Here is a 26,733-nt window from a genome sequence, read left to right as displayed (position 1 = left end):
GTGCGACCCTCGTATGCGCGATGTATGTATGCCTACGTTAAGGGCACATAGGGAATTCGGCGCGATTCGGGAAATGAATTAGAGATTAACTAAATACGATATAGTAAAGATATATGTGATGTCCCACTAGTAAAGGTACCTTATGGCGGTTGGCGCTTACGCTATTATTAACGCCGCTCCAATATTATTGCGGCGCTATGCGATGCGATGGCGCCAGCCGCCATAAGGTACCTTTTGCCGTGGAATGTCACATATCTTTACTATATCGTATCTAGTTAATCTCTAACTGCCGTATGCGAACTTCAAGATATTCACAAGAGACGACACGTACTAGTTCCATTCTAGATACGTTATAGTTTAGATATCAACTAGTTCTCTTTTGCAGCGCAATTCGGGCAACCAATGTCACTTATACGTTAGATAGAGTAAGATTACTATTAGTAGTGAATTGGATCTCTAAGTCATATCCTGTGGAAATCGTTCAAGAGTATCTCCAGAATCACGTAAATGTCAAATTTGACAGGTTAGATCTTGAACATATCGTTATTGTATCTTGGTGATGTCTAAAAGATATCTAATAGATGTCTATTTCAAAATCCGAATTGGGCCCATATGCAACTTGTAGGTAACTCTAGTCACTTACAATTGTAGTGGCATAACATAAACGCCTGTAAAACAGTGAAACATTAAGCAATAAGCACCTGTTGAAGCTCGCGTGCCCACGAGTGGCCGACACCGACCATACCCCATCACTTATGCACGGTGTGTACGCACTAAGGGCGCAGGGCACCATCACGCGAGGGTAAACTGAGGGCCTACCGCGAACATCGTTCGACGTGTTGCCTGCTAATACATTACATTGCAGTAATACCCCCTTACTGCAATGTTCTGCCGCCAGAGTACAACACTAAGCTAGAAGCTAGCTAGGTAGTAGTAGTAGTATTTTGAAATATGACAGTTTAAACTTTAAACCGTTTTGCCTCTACGAAGCATTTTCGCTACATACCGGGAAACTCATGTTGTCATGCATGCATCAGCGCTATGTCATGGCTACGACATAGCGCTACGACCGTACCTCAGCGGTGAATGTGTTAACACATTTTGTGTCAGAAAGTGACGTTTATGACACATGTATTGATATGACATGTGAAGACAGGAAGACAGCATTTGTGAAACTTATGAACCTATATTCTACTGAGTGGCTCTTGCCCGATCTCATATTACCATTAGAATTTTAAATTTTAAGATGGCGGTCGGGATTCTAGTTAGGCTATTGCCCCCGCTATTCCAGAGCGACTGTTTACTTTGGCATATTAACAGCTTCGCTTTTGTAAATGAAAACAGTTATCAAACTATAATCTATGGTCTGCAATAACTGCCGATAAGAATATCAAAATTGTGTTAAGTTTCATGGTACGAGTAAATACATATCTTTAAACTCATCATCATCATCATCGCTTAATTTCTATGTCACTGTTAATGATGATTATTGATTATGTGCAACCGTTTAGATTCGGTTAGTCAATAATAAGCCTGTAGGGGCTGTAGGTGTTTATACTGCTCATGATGTGCACAACGCAATATTTTAGTAGCTACATGGAAATTTGACGAAACAAGAGAATCTAATTTTGCGCAAATAAGACAGGCTTGGTTTTGAATTCATTCATTGGTATTATGAATGTTAGAAATATAATTATGTAGGGTATCTAATAATACCACTGCATCAATCAGATAAACTGCCGTAGGTATTCGAACTTCAAGATATTCACGAGAGACGACACGTACTAGATCCATTCTAGATAAGTATTACGTTATAGTTTAGATATCAACTAGTTCTCTTTTGCAGCGCAATTCGGGCAACCAATGTCACTTTTACGCTAGATAGCGTAAGATATCTATTAGATGTGAATTGGATCTCTAAGTCATATCCTGTGGAAATCGTTCAAGAGTATCTCCAGAATCGTGCAATGTTAAATTTGACAGGTTAGATCTTAAACATATCGTTATCGTATCTTTGTGATGTCTAAAAGATGTCTATTTCAAAATCCGAATCGGGCCCCAGATCAAGTTAAGTAAGTAGCTATGTACTTGAATTAAGTTGTATCTATTTTTTATGTTTTTTATTTCGGTCTGGTAATAATGCTTATTTATTTAAAACTGCTTCAAAGTTTTAGCAAAAACCTATTCAGTTCCAGTTGTCTTATCACGTCGGTCAGTCATCTTTAGACTTTGACCACGGTAACTTTGCACAAACTTGTCAGTAAGAATGGATACTGTAAGCTCCATACTTAACATGAAAACTTAGTGTAGTTTGCTCCAGCCGCAAAACGGAATTTTATTTAATCACATTCCACATGTATCATTTCCGATAATTTAATTATGTATTTACGCTAATATTTATTTTATTTGTAAATGAATGGCGGACGCCGCGCGGGCTACTGCGTCTATTCGCGGCCCCGCCTCGAGGTTATTTAAACACGCAGTGACGTATGCCACGTCAGTACTACCAACCTCACCAGTATAGCTTCTCCTTGATCCGTGCCCTTCGATAAAGAACCTCGTCTTTATTGACAAGCGTGCGTAAAAATAACCCATAGAGAAGATATTGGTTTTATGTGCGCGAAATCAAAAGCGCGGGAAAATTTATTGCGTTCTATGCTGATTATTAGGTGTGATGATTTGTTTTTAAGGAGTTGGATTGCTGATTCAGAAATAGCTTTTTTATCTTGAGATATTATTATTATCTCTATATCTAGGTACTGGCTTTACATTTGCTATTATGGTTTGCGTTTGACTGTAGGTAGGTAAATCCTAATTATTGTTCAACCACTTTGGAAAAGTTTCATGTATAGATTATAGGTAGGTACGCCTTCGTAACAAATATGCATCACACTCGTATGTGTGGTGGGTAGGTGGATCAAAAACTTGATCAAGACCGCGGAGAGCCGTTTAGTTAAGGGCAGCGCACACTTTGGTCGTGGTGGATATCTTTTGATTATTAGTAGACATCTTTCGACTGATATGATGACGATAATGGTGTACCCCGTGTACCTCTAGGTGTCTAATAGTCATCTACCGGGTGTGGTCTGTAACATGAGCAAATAATTAAAACATAGATTGTACTCCTCAAACGGTGACACTTTTGTTCTACAACTTTTAAAAATTATGAATTTTTTAGACTCCCTATTTTTCATACAAAATTAAATATTATCTTCAATGGATGCCATCCGCACGCCATATCATTGTGATTGACGTTGCGTGTCACGCCTTAAACAAAACAAAATTCGCAATACATTGCGTCTTAGAATAAACTTTAAAGTGTATTAAAAATCAAACCACATGTTATTTTTAAAATTCGCTGAACAAATGTTAGTCAGTATGAGGAGTACAGCCTACAGTTTAATTTTTTGCTCATATTATAGGCCGCACCCGGTATATCTATAGTGGTCACATCTCAAAGTGTTTACACTAGTGTTGGTTAAGACTCGAGTCTTTTGAGTCTGGATGTACCGATGTACGTATATGACTGGACTCCGTTTTTCACACTCATAATTATGTAAAGCTATAGGTACTTGAGTTTATTTCAAGTAAGCGTTGGTGGCCTAGCGGTAAAAGCGTGCGACTTTCAATCCGGAAGTTGAGGGGTCAAACCCCGGCTCGTACCAATGAGTTTTTCGTAATTTATGTACGAAATATGATTTGATATTTACCAGTCGCTTCTCGGTGATCGTGAGAAAACCGAACTTTTCCCAATAAGGCCTAGTTTCCCCTCTGGGTTGGAAGGTCACGTGGCAGTCGCTTTGGTAAAAACTAGTGTCTAGGAGGTTCTCGATTCGCTGACCGTTTTATTAAAATTGAACCACCGATTAAAACCATCATTAATTATTTATTTACTTAAAGCATTTATATTATTTGCCATACAGAAAACTAATTTTAACTTCAAACTCCAATCATCCCATCGCAACTCATTATAAATGTTACCACATCACCATCCCTTTGTCAGTTGAACCATCGCTTGCCCCATAAAGAACCCTTTAGTCTATGTCTAGAGCCGTCAAGTTTAAGCAGCCGCAATCAGCGTGCATTCTGCAAGGTTCAAGTAGCCCGTCATATCGGGCGGAGCTGCGCGCGCAGCTATCGATCGCGGGAGATGTCTCTCAGCCGGGAACAACACGTTGTCTATGGACAGATGGAATGATACTTTAATGGTTTTTATTTTTTTTAACGGCTTTTTGTAACAGGGGTTTGAATTATATAAATCGTTCTTTGCAAGCGCCTTATTACGCTACTAACCAATCTTTCTCATTCTAGCGGTTAACGGTTGCACTCTATAGAAGCCCGCGGGGTCCACTTTTAGAAACCTAAGTTGGTATAGGCACTAATTTATACAAATTTATTAATTCAGAATTAATCCAGTTTACTTACTTAAAATAGAGTTTTATTCAGTTTTCATCATAGCTGATAACATTGAAACAAAAATGGTCACCGCCGGAATTTGAATCTACAGCCCCGGTTTTGGAATCGCTACCGTTAGGCCATCAATGTTCAGAACTCTCTTTAAAACCTTAACTACATTATGGCTCCGATACACAATGGCCGAGCGCTGAACCAGCGAGATGGCCATGCGATGATTGAGAGCACGCACTGTTCACACTATTGAATGGGCCACGGGTAGATGCGTATGCACCATCGCTGGCTCACTACCAACCGACACCGTGGCCATCCCATCGCCATCCCGCCGCGCCATAAGCCATCCAACACCACTACCCTGTCTACACGCCACCCTCTCTATAGTATGATGGCCCATCGTGTAGAGGAGCCATTAAGCTAATCTAACCTACATATTTATTTTACTGCGAAATAAATTCGGTAATGTTTACTACGAAGGCACTTGTTGTGATGCATACTATGCCTGTGCATCACGTAAAAGCCGGCGCTTTTGAACAATTCAGGTGACAACCAAACCAAAAGCCATCGCGTGGTTATCCCATAATAATGATTTTAAATTTCATAGCCATCCCCAGAATAATATAAAATAAAAAAACCGGACAAGTGCGAGTCGGACTCGCCCACCGAGGGTGCCGTACTTTTTAGTATTTGTTGTTAGCTATCACGGTTCGTGAGATACAGCCTGGTGATAGACGGACGGACGGACGGACGGACAGCGGAGTCTTAGTAATAGGGTCCCGTTTTACTCTTTGGGTACGGAACCCTAAAAACCGGTATCGTAGAGCTTAGAGACATATATCTACAGTTTTCGAGCGTAACATGACGGTAAAACCTGTAGGTTAGCATCGTCATAGTGGCCAAATTGTTAAGGGTGGACGCTGGACGCCCACTCTGCGTGGGCAGTGGGCACGTGGCTAACGGCCTCCATCAGCTGCTAACTTGTATAACCTGTACAATTATATTATAAGTTATAACTCCAGGTGGATTACAGCTGGTTACAGGAGTTCCAAAATTAAAGCGCTTAAATTGTAAAATTCTACAATTGCTCTTTAATCGCAAGGCAAGCTATAATAACTGTGCATATGTCGACGAACTCCCGCACGCCGAAAGAGACAGAGGGCCCGATTCGGATTTTGAAATAGACATCTATTATACATCTTTTAGACTTCACGAGATACGATAACGATACGATTAAGATCTAACCTGTCAAATTTAACATTTGCGCGATTCTGGAGATACTCTTGAACGATTTCCACAGGATATGACTTAGAGATCTAATTCACATCTAATAGATATCTTACTATTTCTAACGTAAAAGCGACATTGGTTGCCCGAATTGCGCTGCAATAGAGAACTAGTCGATATCTAAACTATAACGTATCTAGAATGGATCTAGTACGTGTCGTCTCTTGTGAATATCTTGAAGTTCGAATACGGCAGAGAGATAAGCTTACATGTTTAACAACGAGTATTCGTAGGTAATAAAATAAATATGGAAGGATTTTTGTCATCTTTATGTATGGGTTACTTATACTTAGTTATTTATATATTTTTGCCCGATTACCCCCGTAACGTAGCGGCTGTAAAGCGTTGGTTTCCTAGGATAGCGGTGCCGTCATATAGCGGCCGTCTCCATACAAAATACCAACCATATTTAGCCGTATAATTTTGTATGGAGACGGCCGCTATGTGACGGCACCGCTATCCTAGACGGAGCTTAAACCTAAAACCAGCATGTTAGCTACGTCACCATGGTACATTGCATGAAAAACAAACGCCTAAGAAGGGTGCGTGGGCTGTAGGCACGTGGCTAAATGTATAATCAATAGGTAGTTACAGTTTTTGATCTTGCGATGCAAATTTGAAGAGAAAAAGTCGGAGAGCAGACTATGAACTCCGTAGCAGTAGTTGAGGATACATCCGGGATATCCACACTTCCTTTCCAAGAGGGAGTACCAATTGATACATGTACGGACCATTGGACAAGTACAAGCGAGCGAGTGTGGCCGCACATTCGCTCCAAAAATTGGCTATGTTACTCACATGAGAGCACACCAGCGACGTTCTCAGCAGTACAACGCAGTCACTGTGGCCGAAAACGGCTAGGAAATGATGATGATGACTAGCAATATGCACGCACGAATGATAATTAAGCTTCATTTTGATGTCAAATATAGGTACGTCCGAATTGGCTTCTTGCTAATCTTTAAATTTGAACCATGACAACTTTTCGGTTCAATCTCAATAGGATATAAACTTGGGAGTATATAAATGCTCCCGGACGCGTCTACATATTTTAGAATCATTTTTCTACCACACCATACGATCAATGAGTCATTGGATCTAATTTTTCCACAAACACTACCGGATAGAATCGATCAAGTTCACGGAAATGCTAAATCTGATTTCAATCGTGTTACACGAGTATATTTGATATATATAAATTGTGACGTAATCCTGGAACGGACGAATATTACTGGTATTGATATCTAAACGTAGTAGGAGGACTAGGAGGTACCTATTTTGTTTTATTAATCTGACAATATACTATTGGATTTCTACTTTTGTCACATAATCTACGCTCACACCTTATATGGATGTTTTATTCGGATCTATATCTGAATCCCTAAAGTCTTCTCACCTATCTTTGCATTCCCTAATATTGTTTGTCATAATGATCAGTTGTCCTAACACTAAAAACCCTAATTTTGTTTTCCCTAAATATTGATTACTTATAAATTCTTAAGTATTTCTTATTGATATCTTATCTTATGTTATTAAGAATATTTTCTTTTGTGCGAGGGTCGCAGTTCCAACCCTAACCTAACCCACTTCTGTGGCAACAAGTTCTAAGACCTAACCATTTTTCAAAACCTTACATTATGGAAGATAATCGTTATGACAATTGATCGTTAGGGCATGTGTCCATTAGGACAAACCAGTTAGGGCAAGTGACTTTAGGACAAACGTTATTAGGGATTCAGAATGACACCCGTTTTATTCATAGTGCATGTCAAAAGACATTTTTTCAACCGTTAATTCATCAATTATATATGTAGATTGTTCTGAACATCATATTATAATGTCAAACGAACTACGGAATTCCATCTGACCAGCGACGATTTCAGTGTTGTTAATTGTTAGTATGACCCACGTAGTGATTATATTATCCTTGGTATGACCCACCTAATGAGCCTTCATCAGGCACCTAGGTTTAAAATAATTCTGTATATACATAATAAAGATATCCTTATACTTAGGCTGCATTTCCACCAGAGATGTGCGAGCATTCGTAGCGCTAGCGAGGGATGTGTTTGTTTTAAACCAATAGAATCACTTTCCCTATCCGCACTCAGCGTAGCTCTGCTTAGTGGCGATATTCTATTGGTTCGTAACTAACATCCCTCGCTACGCAGTATGCATCCTAGCATACGAGGGACGTCTGAAAACTTCTAAGCCTAAGGTATTTCGAGGTTGTATATGTGTTTATGATACTGGCCGCTAGAAAGGCCATTTAAAAATAAATTATTAAGAAAACAATATGTCAGATTTTTATTATTCTGTTTCGAGCAGCCCATCGACACCCCATACTTTGATAAATTAAGAACGTACTTGTTACCAACATTGAGGCATAGAAATAATCTTATCGAATTAAAACTGACTGCTGTTGCATTTTGGTGGCACATACCATACTTGCTTTTAACATAGACGTATTATACTTACTTTTCTTTAGGTTGGTATGATTGGTAGTAAAACGTCAAACGTCATTTGAATTGTCGTGAACGTGGAAATACGTGGTTATTTTTTATTGTAATTGGTAAAATAACTTTAGCTGTTATTTAAATGGGGGCCAAATCTTTAAGGAAATGTGAACTTTGTAGTGGGTGTGTAAGAAGACTAACTACTGACGCATTTTTGGCCAAATTTCCACTTGATCCGAACAGGTCGGTAAACTGATGTTTGTATGCAATATTTTCATTTTTTACTTTGAGTCGTTAACAGTTACTAATTTAATTAGTTTTAGTCGTTTACAATCCATGATTAAAACGAAAATATTTTGTGAATAAAGTATTTTTAAGTAAAAAACTAAGTAACCTATGACACGAATAGTCTACGACCAATTTATCGATAATCTCTTTATTTCAGATGTCGATTATGGGCAAAGCTGAGGAAAAGGAAATGAGGATTTGGCGTATTTATTTACCTATTCAAAAGCTGAATGGAAACAAGTTCATTTGTGGAAATCATTCTCCATCCAGTGCCTTCAATAAAAAGGGACCGGATTAAAAAAGAATGCGCGCGAATTCAGCATATTGTAATATGCCTACTTGAATAATAAAGTATGTTATTTTTATCATGTAAAATAAAAAAAATTATATATATAATGTTCTTTTATTTTATTAATCCACGTGATTCTCAAAATGTACTGTTACAGTAGTACAGTAGGTAAATACAGCAGCACGTATCGCACATTTATCGATATCGATAAACAGTAGGTACTGGAGGTGTCGAGCCCTAGCGTTGTTTTTTTTTGTGTTGGTAGTATTGTGTGTGTTTTTTTTTTTAACAATTATGGCCTGGATGCGAGATCTTTAAGCCTGTATTTGGTGTGTTGGGATATGTACGTTCATAATTCGGTTCGAGGATTGTTCGAGAGTGCCGACTCTTAAAACGTAGTGATTATATGCTCTTTGGTTTCGAGATATTCAACTAGAAACTACATAATGTGTGAATTACCAGCGAATATTACGAAAATTGAGCATCGTGCTGTAATTAAGTTCCTTACAAAAAGTGAAAAATCACCGCAGTGTATTTTTGAGGAAATGGCTATTATTTACGGTGCTTCTGGGCCTTCTTATGCCACAGTCAAAAAGTGGAGTCGTTTATTTAAACTCGGGCGGGAATCCATCGAAGACGACCCCCGCTCAGGGCGGCCAATATCGGTAGTGACCGAAGAAAACGTAGCCAAAGTCAAAAAGTTGGTATTGGAAGATAGAAGAATTAAGGTTTGGCAAATAGCTGAGGTCCTAGGTATAAGTAAAGAACGAGTCGGAGAAATTTTACACGAACATTTGCACATGAGTAAAGTTAGTGCTCGTTGGGTGCCGAAAATGCTTACTGCCTTCGATAAAGAACGTCGTGTTGAAACTGTTAAGCAGAGCCTGTCACTGGGTGCATACGCAGCAGGAGGAAGTGGTGCGATAGTGAACTAAAACAACGTCGTCCTTTAACACTCCGTGTATTTCCAAAATGCACAAATGTAAATTCGTCAATAAGGACATTAACATTAAGTAAATAACTTATAATATCGAGAGTAAAATCTAATGAGATGTTTACCGGTCGATCCGTGATAGCAAAAGAGAAAGAATGACAGCGCACAAGTTGCCAGAGTCAAAATATTCTAAAGGCACCTCTATACGTGCATGTCAATTAATAAAGTGTGCCATTGACTTTCCAACACTTCCCCTCAAGGGCACACTGTGATCTAAATAATAACCATAGTAGAGTCAAATATTTCAAAGAGAAAACTAACATGAAACAACTAAATTTGGCTCTACCATATTAAATGTCACAAATAAACACTGAATGTACATTTAAAACAAATTCATATTGACTCTACCATATACTAGTAATAATAATAAACCTGTTAGCTTTTTACAAAAGAAAAAACAACAGATAAAAATACTTAATATAAATTTAGAGTACAATCACAACTTACTTTATATGCTCTAGTTATTGAAAGTATTAACAAACGTTCATAGCTTTGATAAACTCATTATGCTTAACTCTACCTAAAGGTTTTGTCAACACATCGGCAATCATTTTGTCTGTAGGCAAATACTCTACTTTAATTACATTTTTAGATATTAAATCTTTAACATAATGGTACCTTATGTCGATGTGTTTCGTTCGTTTATGACAGTATTCCTTAGCTTGTAAAAGTTTTTGAGCACTTTGGTTGTCATTATATACAATACAATTAATTTGTTTAGGCAAAATCTCGGACAATAGACTCTTAATGAATGATACATCTTTACATACATCAGATATTGCTAGGTATTCTGATTCACACGATGACAAAGAGACACACCTTTGTTTGCGAGACTCCCAATTAACTGTACAATTTCCCAATTTAATGACATAGCCAGTATAGGATTTTCTGTCCGTAATATCATTGGCCCAGTCTGCGTCAGTATAAGCATACATAGACCAATTCTTATTCTTATGAAAACATAGAGAATAATGAATTGTACCTGCCAAATAACGCAATATACGCTTAGCTGCTAACCAATGTGACCTATCGAAACAATTGTTAAATTGGCTAAGTTGGCTACATGCATATGATATATCTGGCCGTGTACATACAGACAGATACATCAAGCAACCCAAAAGTTGTCGATAGTTAAAAACATCATCCTGCAAACAGTCATTATTTTCAGATTTTACAAGTTTACAGTTAATTTCCATAGGTGTGGCTGCGGCCTTACAATTTTCCATGCCAAAACGTACAAGTAGTTTTCTGATATATTCACTCTGATCTAGAGTCAAAGTTCCCTTAACTTTATCCCTAGACACGTTTATACCTAAACAGCTCTTAAGCGGACCTAAATTTTTGACATTAAATTTACTTTCTAAAATGTTTAACAAATTTCGCTTAATTGAACTGTTTTGGCTGTAAAACACATAAAAGTCATCAACATATAAAGCCAAAATCACTAAATCATTCTTGTTACTTTTTACATATACACAGGGTTCACACTTGGATTGAGTGAAATTATGCTCACTAAGTAAACTATGTATTTTACAGTTCCACATTCTACTTGCCTGTTTGAGGCCATAAATGCTTTTCTTTAACAAACATACTTTATTTTTATTATTATCACTGAAACCAATAGGCTGTTCCATATATACAGTCTCATTAAGGTCAGCATTGAGAAAAGCTGTTGCCACATCTAGATGGTCAATGTTTAAGTCTAACTGATTAGCTATACAAAATAAAATTCGCATTGTCGAGTGACGGACAACAGGGGCGAACGTTTCGTTATAATCAATGCCTTCCCGTTGGGTAAAGCCCCTGGCGACTAATCTTGCTTTAAAACGATCAAAATTACCAGAAGCATCATATTTAGTTTTATAAACCCATTTACATTTTATTACATTTTTACCAACGGGCCTATCTACCAATTCCCAGACATTGTTTTTAACTAGAGCATCATACTCACTTTTCATGGCATCTAGCCATTGCTGGCTATTAGAGCCACTTACAGCTTCTTCATAGGTAATGGGTTCATCAGTCGATGGAGAGGGACCATGAGCGAGTAAGGATAAATCATAGTCTAAATACCTCGCAGGGAGTACATTACGCGTGGAGCGAGACGATCGTTGTGGTGTAGCGTCGGCCACAGGATGAGACGCTCCATCACTTTCAGCTGCCACAGGGGGAAGGCTCACTGGTAGTGGGCCGCCGGCACCTGGTGAATCAGCTGTGCTGGAGTCGCTGCTCCCAGTGCAGTACTCATCGGTTTCTCCACCTGAAAATGATGATGAATCTCTGTCAGATAAATTCAAATTATTCTCATTATTATTATCATTGATTAAAATATTATCATTTAAAATTTCATTATTAATAATTTCATTATTTTCGATTTCATTATCATTATTTGAATTTACTTGACTATTCTGACTAGAAACATTACCAATATCACAGATCTCATTAGAAATATCATTATAAGTTAAAATGCTATCACTCGTGGAAAGTTCTTGAAAGGGGTTTGTACACGGGTTGTAAAATCTATTCTCAATAAAAGCAACATTTCGAGATTTAATAACCTTTGTGGGATCCAAAGGATCAGCTAAGCGATAGCCTTTTGATGTATCACAATATCCCACAAAAATGTATTCCTTTGCCTTAGCATCCAATTTATTTCGCTTATGTTCAGGTAACAATGAAAAAGCAGTACAGCCAAAAACCCTGAGGTGTCCAAGGTTGACCTTTTTGCCAGACCAGACCTCCTCAGGTATACGTCCAGCCAAAGCCGACGTGGGAGACCTATTCTTTAAATACACAGCAGTCATTGCTGCTTCTCCCCAAAATCGTTTGCTGAGACCTGAATGCTGTAACATGCAGCGTACCTTATCAAATATAATGCGAAAAGTCCTCTCTGCTACTCCATTTTGAGCAGAACAGTAGGGAATAGTGGTCTGGTGGATAATACCATGTTCTTTTAAATATTGTGTAAATTTAGAACTAGTAAACTCTCCACCATTATCACTACGAAGACAAAGGATAGGCAAACTCTTTTCTTTTTCTACCATAGCTTTAAAATGTTTAAAACAATCAAATACCTGTGATTTGTTCTTCATTATGTAGGCAAAACTCTTCCGGCTGTAGTCATCCGTGAAGGTGAGCAGATATTTTCCTCCTCCATGGCTCGTCTCAGGCATTGGTCCGCAGACGTCAGTGTGCACCAGCTGTAGTGGTTGCGTTGTTGTACTGTTACTAGCCTTAGGGAAAGGCTCGGCCGAAAGCTTCCCCTTAATGCATGCTTCACAGTTCTTGAGGTTTTTATCCTGAAACAACACACCACATGCATCCCTCAACTTACACATCCCAGCTGAGTGCAGGTGACCAAGTCTAAAATGCCACAAGTCCATCACAGACGGGGTAGAGACGGCAACTGCAGCGCTCGGTGCGACCTGCCTAGGTTGCAGGTCCAAAGAGTGCTTCCTGTTAGGATTATATCCCTCAGCCCTAGACACATCCCCAGAGAGTTTATAGATTCCATTAACACAGTTAGCTATAGCCATATAGTCGCTAGGTGCTTTATTGAGACTATGACCCCTATCATAAACAAAACACCCATCATTATTAAATAAAACAGAATGACCATCTTTACACAATTTAGACACAGAAAGTAAATTTGCGGATAAGTTGGGAACTAACATGACATTTTTAAAGGTTCTCACCTGTCCATTTAAAGCAACACTAAGATCTCCAGTTTTGGAACTTGACATTGTCTCGCTGTTAGCCAAACTTATGGATTGCTTCTTTGTATCCCTTATATTGCTGAGCAAGTTTGGATCATTAGAAAGGTGAGAAGACGCTCCTGAGTCCAAGAAGACATCTGTCCGGTCCTGGGCGAAGAAAGCTGCAGTGGCGGTGGCAGACTTGGAAGAATCCCTTTGTTTCCTATCTTTCTTATATTTAAAACACTTGGGCTTCATGTGACCGACTCGGTGACAGTATGTACACTTAATCTTGCTTGTAATGTATGCTGTTGTCGAGCTCCCGTTATTCGCAGACTTCCTTTGCGCCTCTTGAAGAAGACGAGTACGCACCAGGTCGCTTTTCAGCTCTTCAGAAGATATACAATACGTTTCTAGGTTGCTCACCAAGGTGTCATAGTCTGCCGGAAGGCCACTTAATAAGATTTCGGCCACTTCTTTATCTTCGACCACCCTGCCGATGTCAGCGAGTTGGTGAACTAGGGACATTACATGTTCAATATATGTAGCCATGTCTGCATGCTCGGTAAAATCTACCCTGTGTAGTTGCCTTAAAAGTAACACTCGCCGATACAGCCCTTTGTCCTCAAATATTTCTGACAAGTTTTTCCACGCTTCTTTAGCTGTTGTCGCAGTCCGAACGTATTGAAATAAAGCCGGTTTTATGTTGAGACAAACACGTGCCAAAGCGCGCTGGTCGCGCGCGGCATCTGTGCCCGTCAAAGCCTCGTCCGACTCCCTGTCTATTGTGTCCCACAATCCTTCCGTGATCAAAATCATCTTCAATGCGAACTTCCACGTTAGATAGTTGTTCCCGTCCAGCTTCTCGATGACGGGAGTGCCCATGACGACATTAGTGGCATTAACAGCCATCGTGGCAATTTATGTCAAAAATATGTAGAATCAACGTTGTAGGACGACGTAAGAGATTATATTTTGGAGGTTTTGCCACTCGATCGACAGCCACTTACTAGATGGATCACGATTTCTCCTTTTCTCGTGGTATGCTGGGCATCTTAACCTGTTAAGCAGAGCCTGTCACTGGGTGCATACGCAGCAGGAGGAAGTGGTGCGATAGTGAACTAAAACAACGTCGTCCTTTAACACTCCGTGTATTTCCAAAATGCACAAATGTAAATTCGTCAATAAGGACATTAACATTAAGTAAATAACTTATAATATCGAGAGTAAAATCTAATGAGATGTTTACCGGTCGATCCGTGATAGCAAAAGAGAAAGAATGACAGCGCACAAGTTGCCAGAGTCAAAATATTCTAAAGGCACCTCTATACGTGCATGTCAATTAATAAAGTGTGCCATTGACTTTCCAACAGAAACTTCCCAGGCGTTTTTAGACTTGTGCGAAGATAATATAGACGAAGTTTGTTCCCGAATAGTAACTGTCGATGAAACATGGATCAGACAGTATGACCCGGAGTGTAAGTCCGAATCAATGCAGTGGATTGAGAAGGGGGAACGGCCGCCGAAGAAATTTAAAGTGCAAAAGTCGGCCTCTAAGTTAATGGCTACGGTGTTTTGGGACTGTGATGGTATTCTTTTAATCGATTATTTAGAAAAGGGTTCCACAATAAATGCACTTTATTATGCAGATCTTGTAAGACAGGTACGACAAGCAATAGTTGAAAAAAGGAGAGGTAAACTAAGGAAAGGAATTTTGTTTTTGCAAGACAACGCACCCGTCCACACCGCTCATGTTGCGAGGCGTGCTTTGAAGGAAGTTGGCTTTGACGAAATCGACCACCCACCGTACAGCCCCGACCTAGCCCCTAGCGACTATTTTCTATTCAATAATTTGAAGAAAGAGTTGAGGGGAAAGCGATTTACTAGTGACGAAGAGATGAAGGCGGCCGTAGAGGAGCATTTTGAAGGGCAAAATAAAGAATATTTTTTTAATGGGCTAAAAGCACTATATAAAAAATGTAAAAAGTGCATTGATTTGGGAGGAGATTATATCGAAAAATAAACAGTGATTTACCTTTGAAAATTGTGTTTTTGTATCTTAGGCTTAGAAGTTTTCAGACGTCCCTCGTATATCTGTTGAAAACGCAGCCTTAAGCGGCCCACGGATCATCAGTTCGCCGGACGGTGTCAGCCTGTCAGTTGTTCGGAACCACCTTTTGCGTTTAACTGACAGGCCGATATCGTGGCGGACTGGTAACCAGTGGGCCCCTTTAGCCTTTGATAGCGCGCTTTAACTATCTATTAAGTATAGGTACAGTATGTATCAGAACGAAAGGCAAAGAAAGATATCCATTAATGTTTAGGTCATACTGAGCAACTTTTACAATGGAGCCAACCCCGAAAACGTGGAAAAAAATTGACTCTCCCATAGGAAATTTCAACATCAGACCAACAAAATGTATGAATCATCCATTTTTTTCCGCGTTTACGGGGGTTGGTCCCATGGTAAAAGTTGCTCAGTATGACTTAAACATTTGCCTTTCGTTCTGATACGAGTACATACTGTATAATTAGAAGAGAATTAGCATCGCTATTCAACGGGGAAATGCGGCCAGCCTGTTGGGTACACTGCCTGCTGGCGGTGAGTTGGAGGGTGTATTTTATTTGTAGGTTTATTTATTTTTATTTCGTTTCTTATTAATGTGTATTTTTATAGTAAGTGAGTTGACGAAGCCTGTTGCGGATTTTATCGCTGTAGTTTTTTGTGACGATGCCTGTAGCTGATTGTAAATTTGTGTTTACCTGACGAAGCCTGCGTTGCGGATATAAAAGTTTGGTCTCTGAATAAAATATTTCTGTATAATATGTATTGTGTGATGGATGTATGTGTATGTATATTAACGTATTCTGTTATTGTTTCAGTGTGCAACTTCATAGTGCACGAGCGTTGCGTGGGGCAAGTGGTGACGCCATGCTGCGGGGTAGCGCCGAGCCTCATCAAAGTAAGTTTATCCAAACTCATCTGTCAGGACAATTCGCACTTAGGGTAATTCGCCAGTAACTGGTCACTTTTAGTAACCGGCGACCCCAGGGCAGGTAAGGTGGCCAGTTGCTAAAAGTAGCCAGTTATTGAAATCTTATACTAAAATGAATTCTGTTTATAGGTGAATAGAATTCATTTTTAGTTTAGGGCGGCCATGCAGTTACTGAAAGTGGCCAGTTACTGGCGAATTACCCTGTACATGTACGGACAAGTCAGAGCTAAACGAACGCGCGAATGTGGCAAAAATATCGACTGGACCCGATATTGCTCCGATGTTGATCTGGCATCACTTAGCAGTCACGACTCGGCCACGACAGGCACGACATTACGCGACTGGTGACGGCGGCAGCGACAACCGTATGTGGGAACGAAAGGTCCGATCGCTGTGTCTCGCTTCAAACTAAGGTTACCGCTGCCGCCGTCGCAGGTCGCGCAATGTCGTGGCCGAGCCGTCAGGTGTTAATGTTGATTTGACAACAGTAGCACCGCACACGGATGACCCACCAATAGGGTTGGCCAATCGAAGTTACAGATGGCGCCAGCATAGTCAGTCAGTCCTCCAAGAAAAGTGTCAAATTCATGTTTTTTGGCCTACATTTTATATTATTTATGAATATTAGGCCGTCTCATAGAACCAAACTAGAGACTAGTGAAACCTATGATGGTGCCATCTATACCTTTATATCATACCTTTGATATCTGACGTCACCATGTGCCAACATCATTTGATATTTGACAAATTGCCGTATTCGAACTTCAAGATATTCACAAGAGACGACACGTACTAGATCCATTCTAGATATACTAGAGGAGTTGTATGAAAACTTGTAGGTGAGGGTCAAAATAATTCCCACAAAGACGGGGTTTGATTTTTTTAGTTCTTTGTGTGTATCTTTATGACATACTAAAAATATATCAAAATATATGCATGCAAAACGCATTTATTGACATTTGAAATTTGAAAAATCAAAAAAAATATTAAAAGTCGTGTGTGGTATCAAATGACAGGAAATTACACGCTAAAAAAGATTAAGAGGTTGATTTTACAAAATAAAAATAAAAAACAAAGTGGTGGCTTAAAAACTGATTTTTTTTCAATGTTGAAAATTATTTTCTACACTGAAAACTAAACTAAACTATTATAGTTTTACACATCAAAATACATTGTGTAAAAGAAAAGAATATTTAATTCATGAATACTTATTTTAAATTATATTAATATAATATGAAAAATATAGGCTCTATATTAATTTAAAAGTTTTATCAATAAACTGAACGCACTTAAAGGAGGTGCTTGGCAGAATATAAAAAACAAAAAACGATTGTAGACTGGTCATATTTTTGTAAAAATCGATTTCGACTGGCAAATCATATTACTTTTTGGAAACCGGGTTTTTTTACCCTAATTAGACCCCGCTGAATCCGAATTCGCTCGATCGAATTCTTGGCCGGAAGTGAGATATTTGATATTAAAGGTCCCTTTTTCTAGTATGTCGTAAATAACTCTTAAACGGTGGCGCATAGCAAAAATGTTCTTATACATGAGTAATCTGCATAAAATTGCCCACAAGAAAGATTCAGTACAATTTTTCGCTAGGATCAATATTCAAAGAGATATTAACGCGGGAAAGTTAATTATAATCACTTCTAAGGTCCCTTTTTTTAGTTTTTCGTGAATAACTCGTAAACGGTGGCCAATATAAAAAAAATGTTGTTAAATGTTAATAATCTACACAAAATCCTCTATAAAAAAAATTCAGTATTCTTTTCGCAGGGATAGAGGGAAAGTTAATTAAAATAAATTCTAAGGTTCCTTGTTTTTATTTTTTCGTTAATAATATGAAAAGTATGACTCATAGCAAAAAAAAACTTATACATAAATAATAAACATAAAATTTCCTACAAGAAACATGTAGAACACTTTTCGCTAGAATCAATATTTGAAACGATATTAAAGGAAGAAAGTTCATAACAATCAATTCACAGGTCACTTTATTTTAGTTTTTCGTAAATAATTTGTAAAGTATGACCTATTTTGCTATGGGCCACAGTTTACAAGTTATTTACGAAAAACTAAAAATGGACTTTAGAATTTATTATAATTAACTTACCCGCTGCTTTATTTTTTTAAATATTGATCCTAGCGAAAAGTGTTCTAAATGTTTCTTGTAGGAAATTTTATGTTTAATATTCATGTATAAGTTTTTTTTTGCTATGAGTCATACTTTTCAAATTATTGACGAAAAAGTATAAAAATTATTAATATAAATTAAAATAATTTGGGGCGATAGGCAGCCATCACAAATAGAAGCATACACTGTATTATGTAACATGAAGTTGAAAAATATTGATTTTCCTGCTGAGCTAGCAGGCTGTTGTGATAAGTTGTGCAATGACTCTGGCCATAAATTAATCTTAGACTGTATGTATAAGGATATTATTTGTAAGTTATGCGAATCTGCGGAGCTAAGTTGTAATTTACCTAACAATAATACCAAAAAGAAATCTAAACGCGTTGTGGGTTGGAATAAGTATGTGAAGGAAGTGCATGGACAGGCTCGGCTCAGTTTCCAGGAGTGGGTATTTCATGGTAAGCCATCTCAAGGCCCTCTTTACGACAAGATGGTGGAGACCAGAAGGAACTTTAAACTAAAGTTGAAATGGTGCCAAAACCATCAGGAGCAAATTAAGATGGATATGCTGTCAACTCACCATGTTAACAAGAGTTTTGGTAAGTTCTGGAAATGTACTAAAAAACTTAACCCTGAGCCGGGTCGGTCAGCGAATATTGATGGTTTAAGCGAACCGAGTGTTATTGCTAACCATTTCAAAAATGTTTTCAGAATCGAACCCCCACAGCGTTGCGCGAAGGGGCGGGTGCTCGATGCAGATAGTCGTGATCGTCAACCGATAACCAGTTTTACTGCCAAAGAAATAAAAGCAGTATTAAAAAGCATGGTTAGAGGGAAGTCACCTGGTCACGTCTCTCTTTTTAAGTAATTATCCCTGCGAAAAGTGTACTGAATCTTTTTATAGAGAATTTTGTGTAGAGTATTTTATTTAAAAAACAAAAAGCAATTTTGTGTAGATTATTAACATTTAACAACATTTTTTTATATTCGCCACCGTTTACGAGTTATTTACGAAAAACTAAAAAAAGGGACCTTAGAAGTGATTATAATTAACTTTCCCGCGTTAATATCTCTTTGAATATTGATCCTAGCGAAAAATTGTACTGAATCTTTCTTGTGGGCAATTTTATGCAGATTACTCATGTATAGATCTTGTGATTATCTCGTTTCCCGAATACGCGTGTAGTTCTCTTTTGCAGCGCAATTCGGGCAACCATCAATGTCACTTTTACGTTAGATAGAGTACGATATCTATTACATGTGAATATATTGGATCTCTAAGTCATATCCTGTGGAAATCGTTCAAGAGTATCTCCAGAAACGCGCAAATGTCAAATTTGACAGGTTAGATCTTAAACATATCGTTATCGTATCTTGGTGATGTCTAAAAGATATCTAATAGATGTCTATTTCATAATCCGAATAGGGCCCAAATAGTATGAAAATTTGTTCCTTACTTTCGTTTCTCGCTTTATTTTCTTTCTTTCTCTATCTTTATTACCCCTGTAATATCAAACTAATATCTAATGAAGTTGGGATTTTTAATATTCCTGTGGGCCTCTGGGAAAAATAATATTTAGATTTTCTATATAAATAGCTACGAAGTGCTACGCCGTAGACATCCTGCTACGAGCGTAGCGTTCAGCCAATAAACTTTACCTACGTCTTTGTTTATTTAATAATTTAAATAATTATAGTTGGTCAAACCAATTTGTCAGTAAGAACCAGGAAAACTATACTCATCCTTTTCATATGGGTGCTAGTACTAATGTAAGACAAAGATAGTATGATTCCCTCTGTCTGCTTGAAATGAGACAGTCCTTTGACAAACTATAATTGCTCGCATTTTAGATATAACTACGTATAATTAATATGACGAGTTTGTGAGAGACTAAAACAAGTAGGTACCTACACGGCTACCACGAGTTGGCATTTGACATTTACGTTAGCGACTGCGTAAATTCGATCGCATTCCCTCTCTATCGCACCAATGCTTCAGTGCGAGAGACCGCTGCCATGTTTCTGAAACGTATTATAGTATACGTATTAGGAGTATAAATACTATAATGAATACTCAGTAGTATTCAAAACCAAAACGTTTAATTAATTAGGTATTAATAATACTACAAACCAGTACTACCAAGTCTTCGGCAAGTACGGAATTAATTAACCATGACATAATATTTCTTATCAACTGTCTCATTTAGGTACATAAGTATAGTGGGCATAGCAATAGGATTGTTATAAGGAATTTAATTTATTTAATATTTAATAAAATACACGTTACGATTCCCATCGCCTCTTAAGAGTCCTGAAAATTTTGCATAAGAAAAAAATACAAAACGATGATATTTTAGGGTGGTAATTTTTGCCGTGTATCTAAGCGCCCCTTGCACCATTCCACTAACCTGGGGTTAACCGGTTAAACCTGGAGTCACCATGGGTGCCAGTACAATTTGACACTAGGTTAACGGTTTAACCGCTTAACCACGGGTTAGCGGGATGGTGCAAGTGTCCCTAAGTGTGCCTTACAAAGGTTTTAAGCAATTAGCGGGACCATAAGCCTTTATAAGGCAGAGGGAATATATTTCCCACATGATTTTGAACTTTATTTCAAAGAGATAGAGTTCAATTTTGCATAATTCCTGACACCATTATGCCTTATAAAGGGTTAACGCATTATGATTGTTTCAGAACCCAGTGGCCCACTGTTGGTCCGAGCCGGCCCACCACAAGCGGAAGTTCTGCACGGTGTGCCGGAAGCGGCTCGATGAACTGCCGGCTTTACATTGTATGAGTAAGTACGAGCCTTGCATTGTAGTAGTACAGTCACCGGCAATAATATGTTCGCTTCGAAGGCCGCAAAAATATGTGACACGCTCTTATGCCCCTACAAATAAGATCGTGTCAGATATTTTTGTTGCCTTCGTTGTTTAACATATTATTGCAGGTGACTGTACATATTTATCCAAATGTTCACACGAATTGGCCACGAAACGGACGTTTTGAGCGTGCGCCTATGAAACAAACAAAGTATGAAAAAAAAACAGTGGCGTATTTTCGCGGGCATCTTACGCTGTCCAAGAGAAAGATGCCCGCAATTTGCGAACCTCAGTGTTAACGAAATTGATATAGTCGCCGACGGTCTAGAACGCAAAATGACTAGTGTAATATTTTGCCTATATCGCTTTTAGTCTACATCGCGAACGGTCTAGAACGCAAAATGACCACTGTTTTATATCACACAGGTAGGTTAGGTTCGTTAGTTATCTTCAAATGGCCGAAGGCCAAACCGCACAGAATAGTAGTGTGTAGTAGTAGTGTAGTAGAATAGTAGTGTCGACATCGCTTACGTAAAGATCAAACGACGGTAAATGATGTAGGCATTTTGCGTTCTGGACCGTTCGCGATGTAGACTAAGAGCGATATACATGATCAAACGACACAACACGGGACTCAATCGCGTATTTAAGTTTTAAGATTTACCTCCGACGTTTCGAGGACGGCGTTGTCCCCGTGGTCTCGGAGAAGACTGGCTCAAGTTGACATCAACATCTTCTAGCCGCGCGAGTTTTTCGAACTACCCGCACTCGGTCTTGTTTATCAGTTTGAACGTTTTGCGCATTAGGGATGTCACTCTGTCGACACACAACACTAACGATATTCGATTTATCGACTGTCGATATTCGTAAATAAAACATAGACTGTCGATATTCGTAGGTGGAGGTAAATCTTAAAACTTAAATACGCGATTAAGTCCCGTTGTGTAGTTTGATAATGTTTAATAATCGTGAAAGTTTAAATCAGTGTGAAGAGCGATATAGGCAAAATTTTACACTAGTAATTTTGCGTTCTGGACTATTCGCGAATAACCCACGGAATTGATATATATAATTCCAACTGAAATGGTAAATTAAAGTTAATATTAACGTTAATCATTATTAGGCTTGAAATTGTTTATACCAATTCCGTTAACACCAATCCGCTGCACCGTAAATGCTATAAAATTAACGATGTCTGTCATGTCAACCTAATTGTGAACATCACTTAATTACCTAATTATTAGATATTTAATCAATTTCTTTTGTTTATTCAGTTGTCATAGGAAGTCGAATGCAGATAACTTCAGAGTTACATGTACTTCATTTGTTTAATTTTTACTGTAGTATACTTTTTATTGTAGAGTCTGTGCTAAAGTAAAATAAGAGTCCAATTTTAATAATTATTAGTTATTGCAAAACGTCGCTAATTATTGCTATAAGTTGTTATTCTGAGTGTATTTTTATGGAGTTATTCATAAACGCGCTACAAGCATAGTTCGATAGGTATTCATAATCTGTAAACACTTCTATATTTCTAAGAAAAGGACGAAACATAAAATTAACCTAAGAGGTTTGTAAAGTTTTATGAATAATTATTCATATTCAGAGTTTTATTCTTAAATCTGTTGATTGTCATCAAGTTTTTCGCTAGTACATCAGAGATGGGCATTTCGTAATTGATTCCTGATTCCACGATTACTCGAAATTACTTTGTAATCTGATTACCGATTCCCAGATTACTTTGTAATCTACAATACCGAATTACTAAGTACAATTCCATTTGAGGAATCAGGAATCAGTTTTTCTAAAATTACAATTCCTAGTAATTGTAATCAATGTCGATTCCTCATTACAGGAATGCATTACCTGATTCCTTTCAGATTACATTTCGTACTTCTACTATCAAAAGTACATTTCGATAGTAGATATGTATAGATGTTGTTGATATTGGCTTACTAGATATAGATGCACCTTATTTGAATCAGGTGAGCAGATTTCGAAAATGATGACAGTTTTGGATTCCGACATGTCTGCCGTGCACTTTGACATAAAAGTCGTCATGGGTGTCGTTTTATGGGTTTCAGGGAGTGCAGAATTCGAAAATGATGATAGTTTTGGAATCTAACATGTCTGCCGTGCACTTTGACATAAAAGTCGTCATGGGTGTCGTTTTATAGGTTTCAGGGAGTGCAGAATTCGAAAATGATGACAGTTTTGGAATCCGACATGTCTGCCGTGCACTTTGACATAAAAGTCGTCATGGGTGTCGTTTTATAGGTTTCAGGGACTGCAGAATTCGAAAATGATGACAGTTTTGGATTCCGACATGTCTGCCGTGCACTTTGACATAAAAGTCGTCATGGGTGTCGTTTTATAGGTTTCTGGGAGTGCCGGTTTCGAAAATGATGATAGTTTTGGAATCTAACATGTCTGCCGTGCACTTTGACATAAAAGTCGTCATGGGTATCGTTTTATAGGTTTCAGGGACTGCAGAATTCGAAAATGATGACAGTTTTGGAATCCGACATGTCTGCCGTGCACTTTGACATAAAAGTCGTCATGGGTGTCGTTTTATAGGTTTCAGGGAGTGCAGAATTCGAAAATGATGACAGTTTTGGAATCCGACATGTCTGCCGTGCACTTTGACATAAAAGTCGTCATGGGTGTCGTTTTATAGGTTTCAGGGACTGCAGAATTCGAAAATGATGACAGTTTTGGAATCCGACATGTCTGCCGTGCACTTTGACATAAAAGTCGTCATGGGTGTCGTATTATAGGTTTCAGGGAGTGCAGAATTCGAAAATGATGACAGTTTTGGAATCCGACATGTCTGCCGTGCACTTTGACATAAAAGTCGTCACGGGTGTCGTTTTATAGGTTTCTGGGAGTGCCGGTTTCGAAAATGATGACAGTTTGGAATTCGACACGTCTGCCGTGCACTTTGACATAAAAGTCGTCATGGGTGTCGTTTTATAGGTTTCAGGGAGTACAGAATTCGGAAATGATGACAGTTTTGGAATCCGACATGTCTGCCGTGCACTTTGACATAAAAGTCGTCATAGGTGTCGTTTTATAGGATTCAGGGAGTGAAGAACTTGAAAATGATGACAGTTTTGGAATCCAACATGTCTGCCGTACACTTTGACATAAAAGTCGTGACGCCCATGACGACTTTTATGTCCAAGTGCACGGCAGACATGTCGGATTTCAAAACTGTCATCATTTTCGAATTCTGCACTCCCTGAAACCCATAAAACGACACCCATGACGACTTTTATGTCAAAGTGCACGGCAGACATGTCGGATTCCAAAACTGTCATCATTTTCGAAACCGGCACTCCCTGAAACCTATAAAACGACATCCATGACGACTTTTATGTCAAAGTGCACGGCAGACATGTCGGATTCCAAAACTGTCATCATTTTCGAATTCTGCACTCTCTGAAACCTATAAATCGACACCCATGACGACTTTTATGTCAAATTGCACGGCAGACATGTCGGATTCCAAAACTGTCATCATTTTCGAAACCGGCACTCCCTGAAACCTATAAAATGACACCCATGACGATTTTTATGTCAAAGTGCACGGCAGACATGTCGGATTCCAAAACTGTCATCATTTTCGAAATCAGCACTCCGTGAAACCTATAAAACGACATCCATGACGACTTTTATGTCAAATTGCACGGCAGACATGTCGGATTCCAAAACTGTCATCATTTTCGAAACCGGCACTCCCTGAAACCTATAAAATGACACCCATGACGACTTTTATGTCAAAGTGCACGGCAGACATGTCGGATTCCAAAACTGTCATCATTTTCGAAATCAGCACTCCCTGAAACCTATAAAACGACATCCATGACGACTTTTATGTCAAAGTGCACGGCAGACATGTCGGATTCCAAAACTGTCATCATTTTCGAATTCTGCACTCCCTGAAACCTATAAAACGACACCCATGACGACTTTTATGTCTAAGTGTACGGCAGACATGTTGGATTCCAAAACTATCATCATTTTCGAAACCGGCACTCCCAGAAACCTATAAAACGATACCCATGACGACTTTTATGTCAAAGTGCACGGCAGACATGTTAGATTCCAAAACTATCATCATTTTCGAAACCGGCACTCCCAGAAACCTATAAAACGACATCCATGACGACTTTTATGTCAAAGTGCACGGCAGACATGTCGGATTCCAAAACTGTCATCATTTTCGAATTCTGCACTCTCTGAAACCTATAAATCGACACCCATGACGACTTTTATGTCAAATTGCACGGCAGACATGTCGGATTCCAAAACTGTCATCATTTTCGAAATCTGCGCCCCCGAAAACTTATATGATATAGTTTCACACAAAAACTGTATTTATGGCTGGGAGAAGAACGAGCAAAAGTATTTTGACACCGAGTAATGTAATTTAGTCTGAACAATATTACGTAATCAGATTACTGGAGTAATTGATTACGAAGAAATCACGATTACACTTGTACTTAGATATATTCAATTCCAAAGGAATCAATTACGCAAGTAATCAGCGGATTTGATTCCAGTAATTTCGATTACCAAAGGAATCGATTACTAAGGAATCATGATTACTGTAATGTAATGTGTAATTTAATTCCAAAAGGAATTGATTACGCCCAACTCTGTAGTACATCATAATTACCATAAATAAAGTACCTATATTTGATTGGATTTGTGCTAAAAGTAGGTACCTAGCGCTAAAACCCAAGTTTCCTTATAGTATTTGTTCCGTTTCCACCCTTTTAACACAAGCTGACATATGTAATCTTATTCCAGTATGCGAGTACTATGTCCACGGCGAATGCGTGGACTTCGCAGCCGCGGACTGCAAGGAGAACGCGACGTACTGCGCGGGCTCCGAGCCGCGGCCCGCCCACCACTGGCGCGAAGGCAACCTGCCCGCCAACTCCAAGTGTGCGGCTTGCCGGCGCGCCTGCTGCTCGGCGGAATGCCTGACTGGATACAGATGCGAGTGGTGCGGGAGCACGGTGAGTGGCAACCAGTAGACGGCGGCAACCTGCCCGCCAACGCCAAGTGTGCGGCTTGCCGACGCGCCTGCTGCTCGGCGGAATGCCTGATTGGATAAAGATGCGAGTGGTGTGGGACCACGGTGAGTGGCGACCAGTAGACGGCGGCAACCTGCCCGGCAACTCCAAGTCTGCGGCTTGCCGGCGCGCCTGCTGCTCGGCGGAATGCCTGACTGGATACAGATGCGAGTGGTGCTGGAGCACGGTGAGTGGCAACCAGTAGACGGCGCGGCAACCTGCCCGCCGACTCCAAGTGTGCGGCAGGAAATGCTAAAAGTATTTATATACTCCTT

The 26,733-nt window shown here is 39.0% G+C and overlaps 1 protein-coding gene across 5 annotated transcripts in view; it reads left to right on the top strand.

The window, feature by feature from the left end:
• The window catches only part of LOC134673632 (diacylglycerol kinase theta), a 77,026-nt gene that overhangs the window by 31,503 nt on the left and 18,790 nt on the right, over nt 1-26,733 (top strand). For 4 of the 5 annotated variants that reach the window (XM_063531646.1, XM_063531663.1, XM_063531634.1 and 1 more), the window contains exons 2-4: nt 16,300-16,379; nt 21,247-21,349; nt 26,190-26,401. In XM_063531646.1, coding sequence (XP_063387716.1) covers nt 16,300-16,379; nt 21,247-21,349; nt 26,190-26,401 — 395 coding nt within the window. Of the gene's footprint in view, nt 1-16,299; nt 16,380-21,246; nt 21,350-26,189; nt 26,402-26,548; nt 26,646-26,733 lie in introns of those variants that run through there. The other variant, XM_063531654.1, reaches the window with a different exon arrangement.

This window comes from Cydia fagiglandana, chromosome 2, assembly GCF_963556715.1.
Source record: "Cydia fagiglandana chromosome 2, ilCydFagi1.1, whole genome shotgun sequence".
Classification (NCBI taxonomy): Eukaryota; Metazoa; Arthropoda; class Insecta; order Lepidoptera; family Tortricidae; genus Cydia; species Cydia fagiglandana.
Note: the sequence above shows the minus strand (reverse complement) of the source record. Positions and strands in the feature narration are given on the sequence as shown.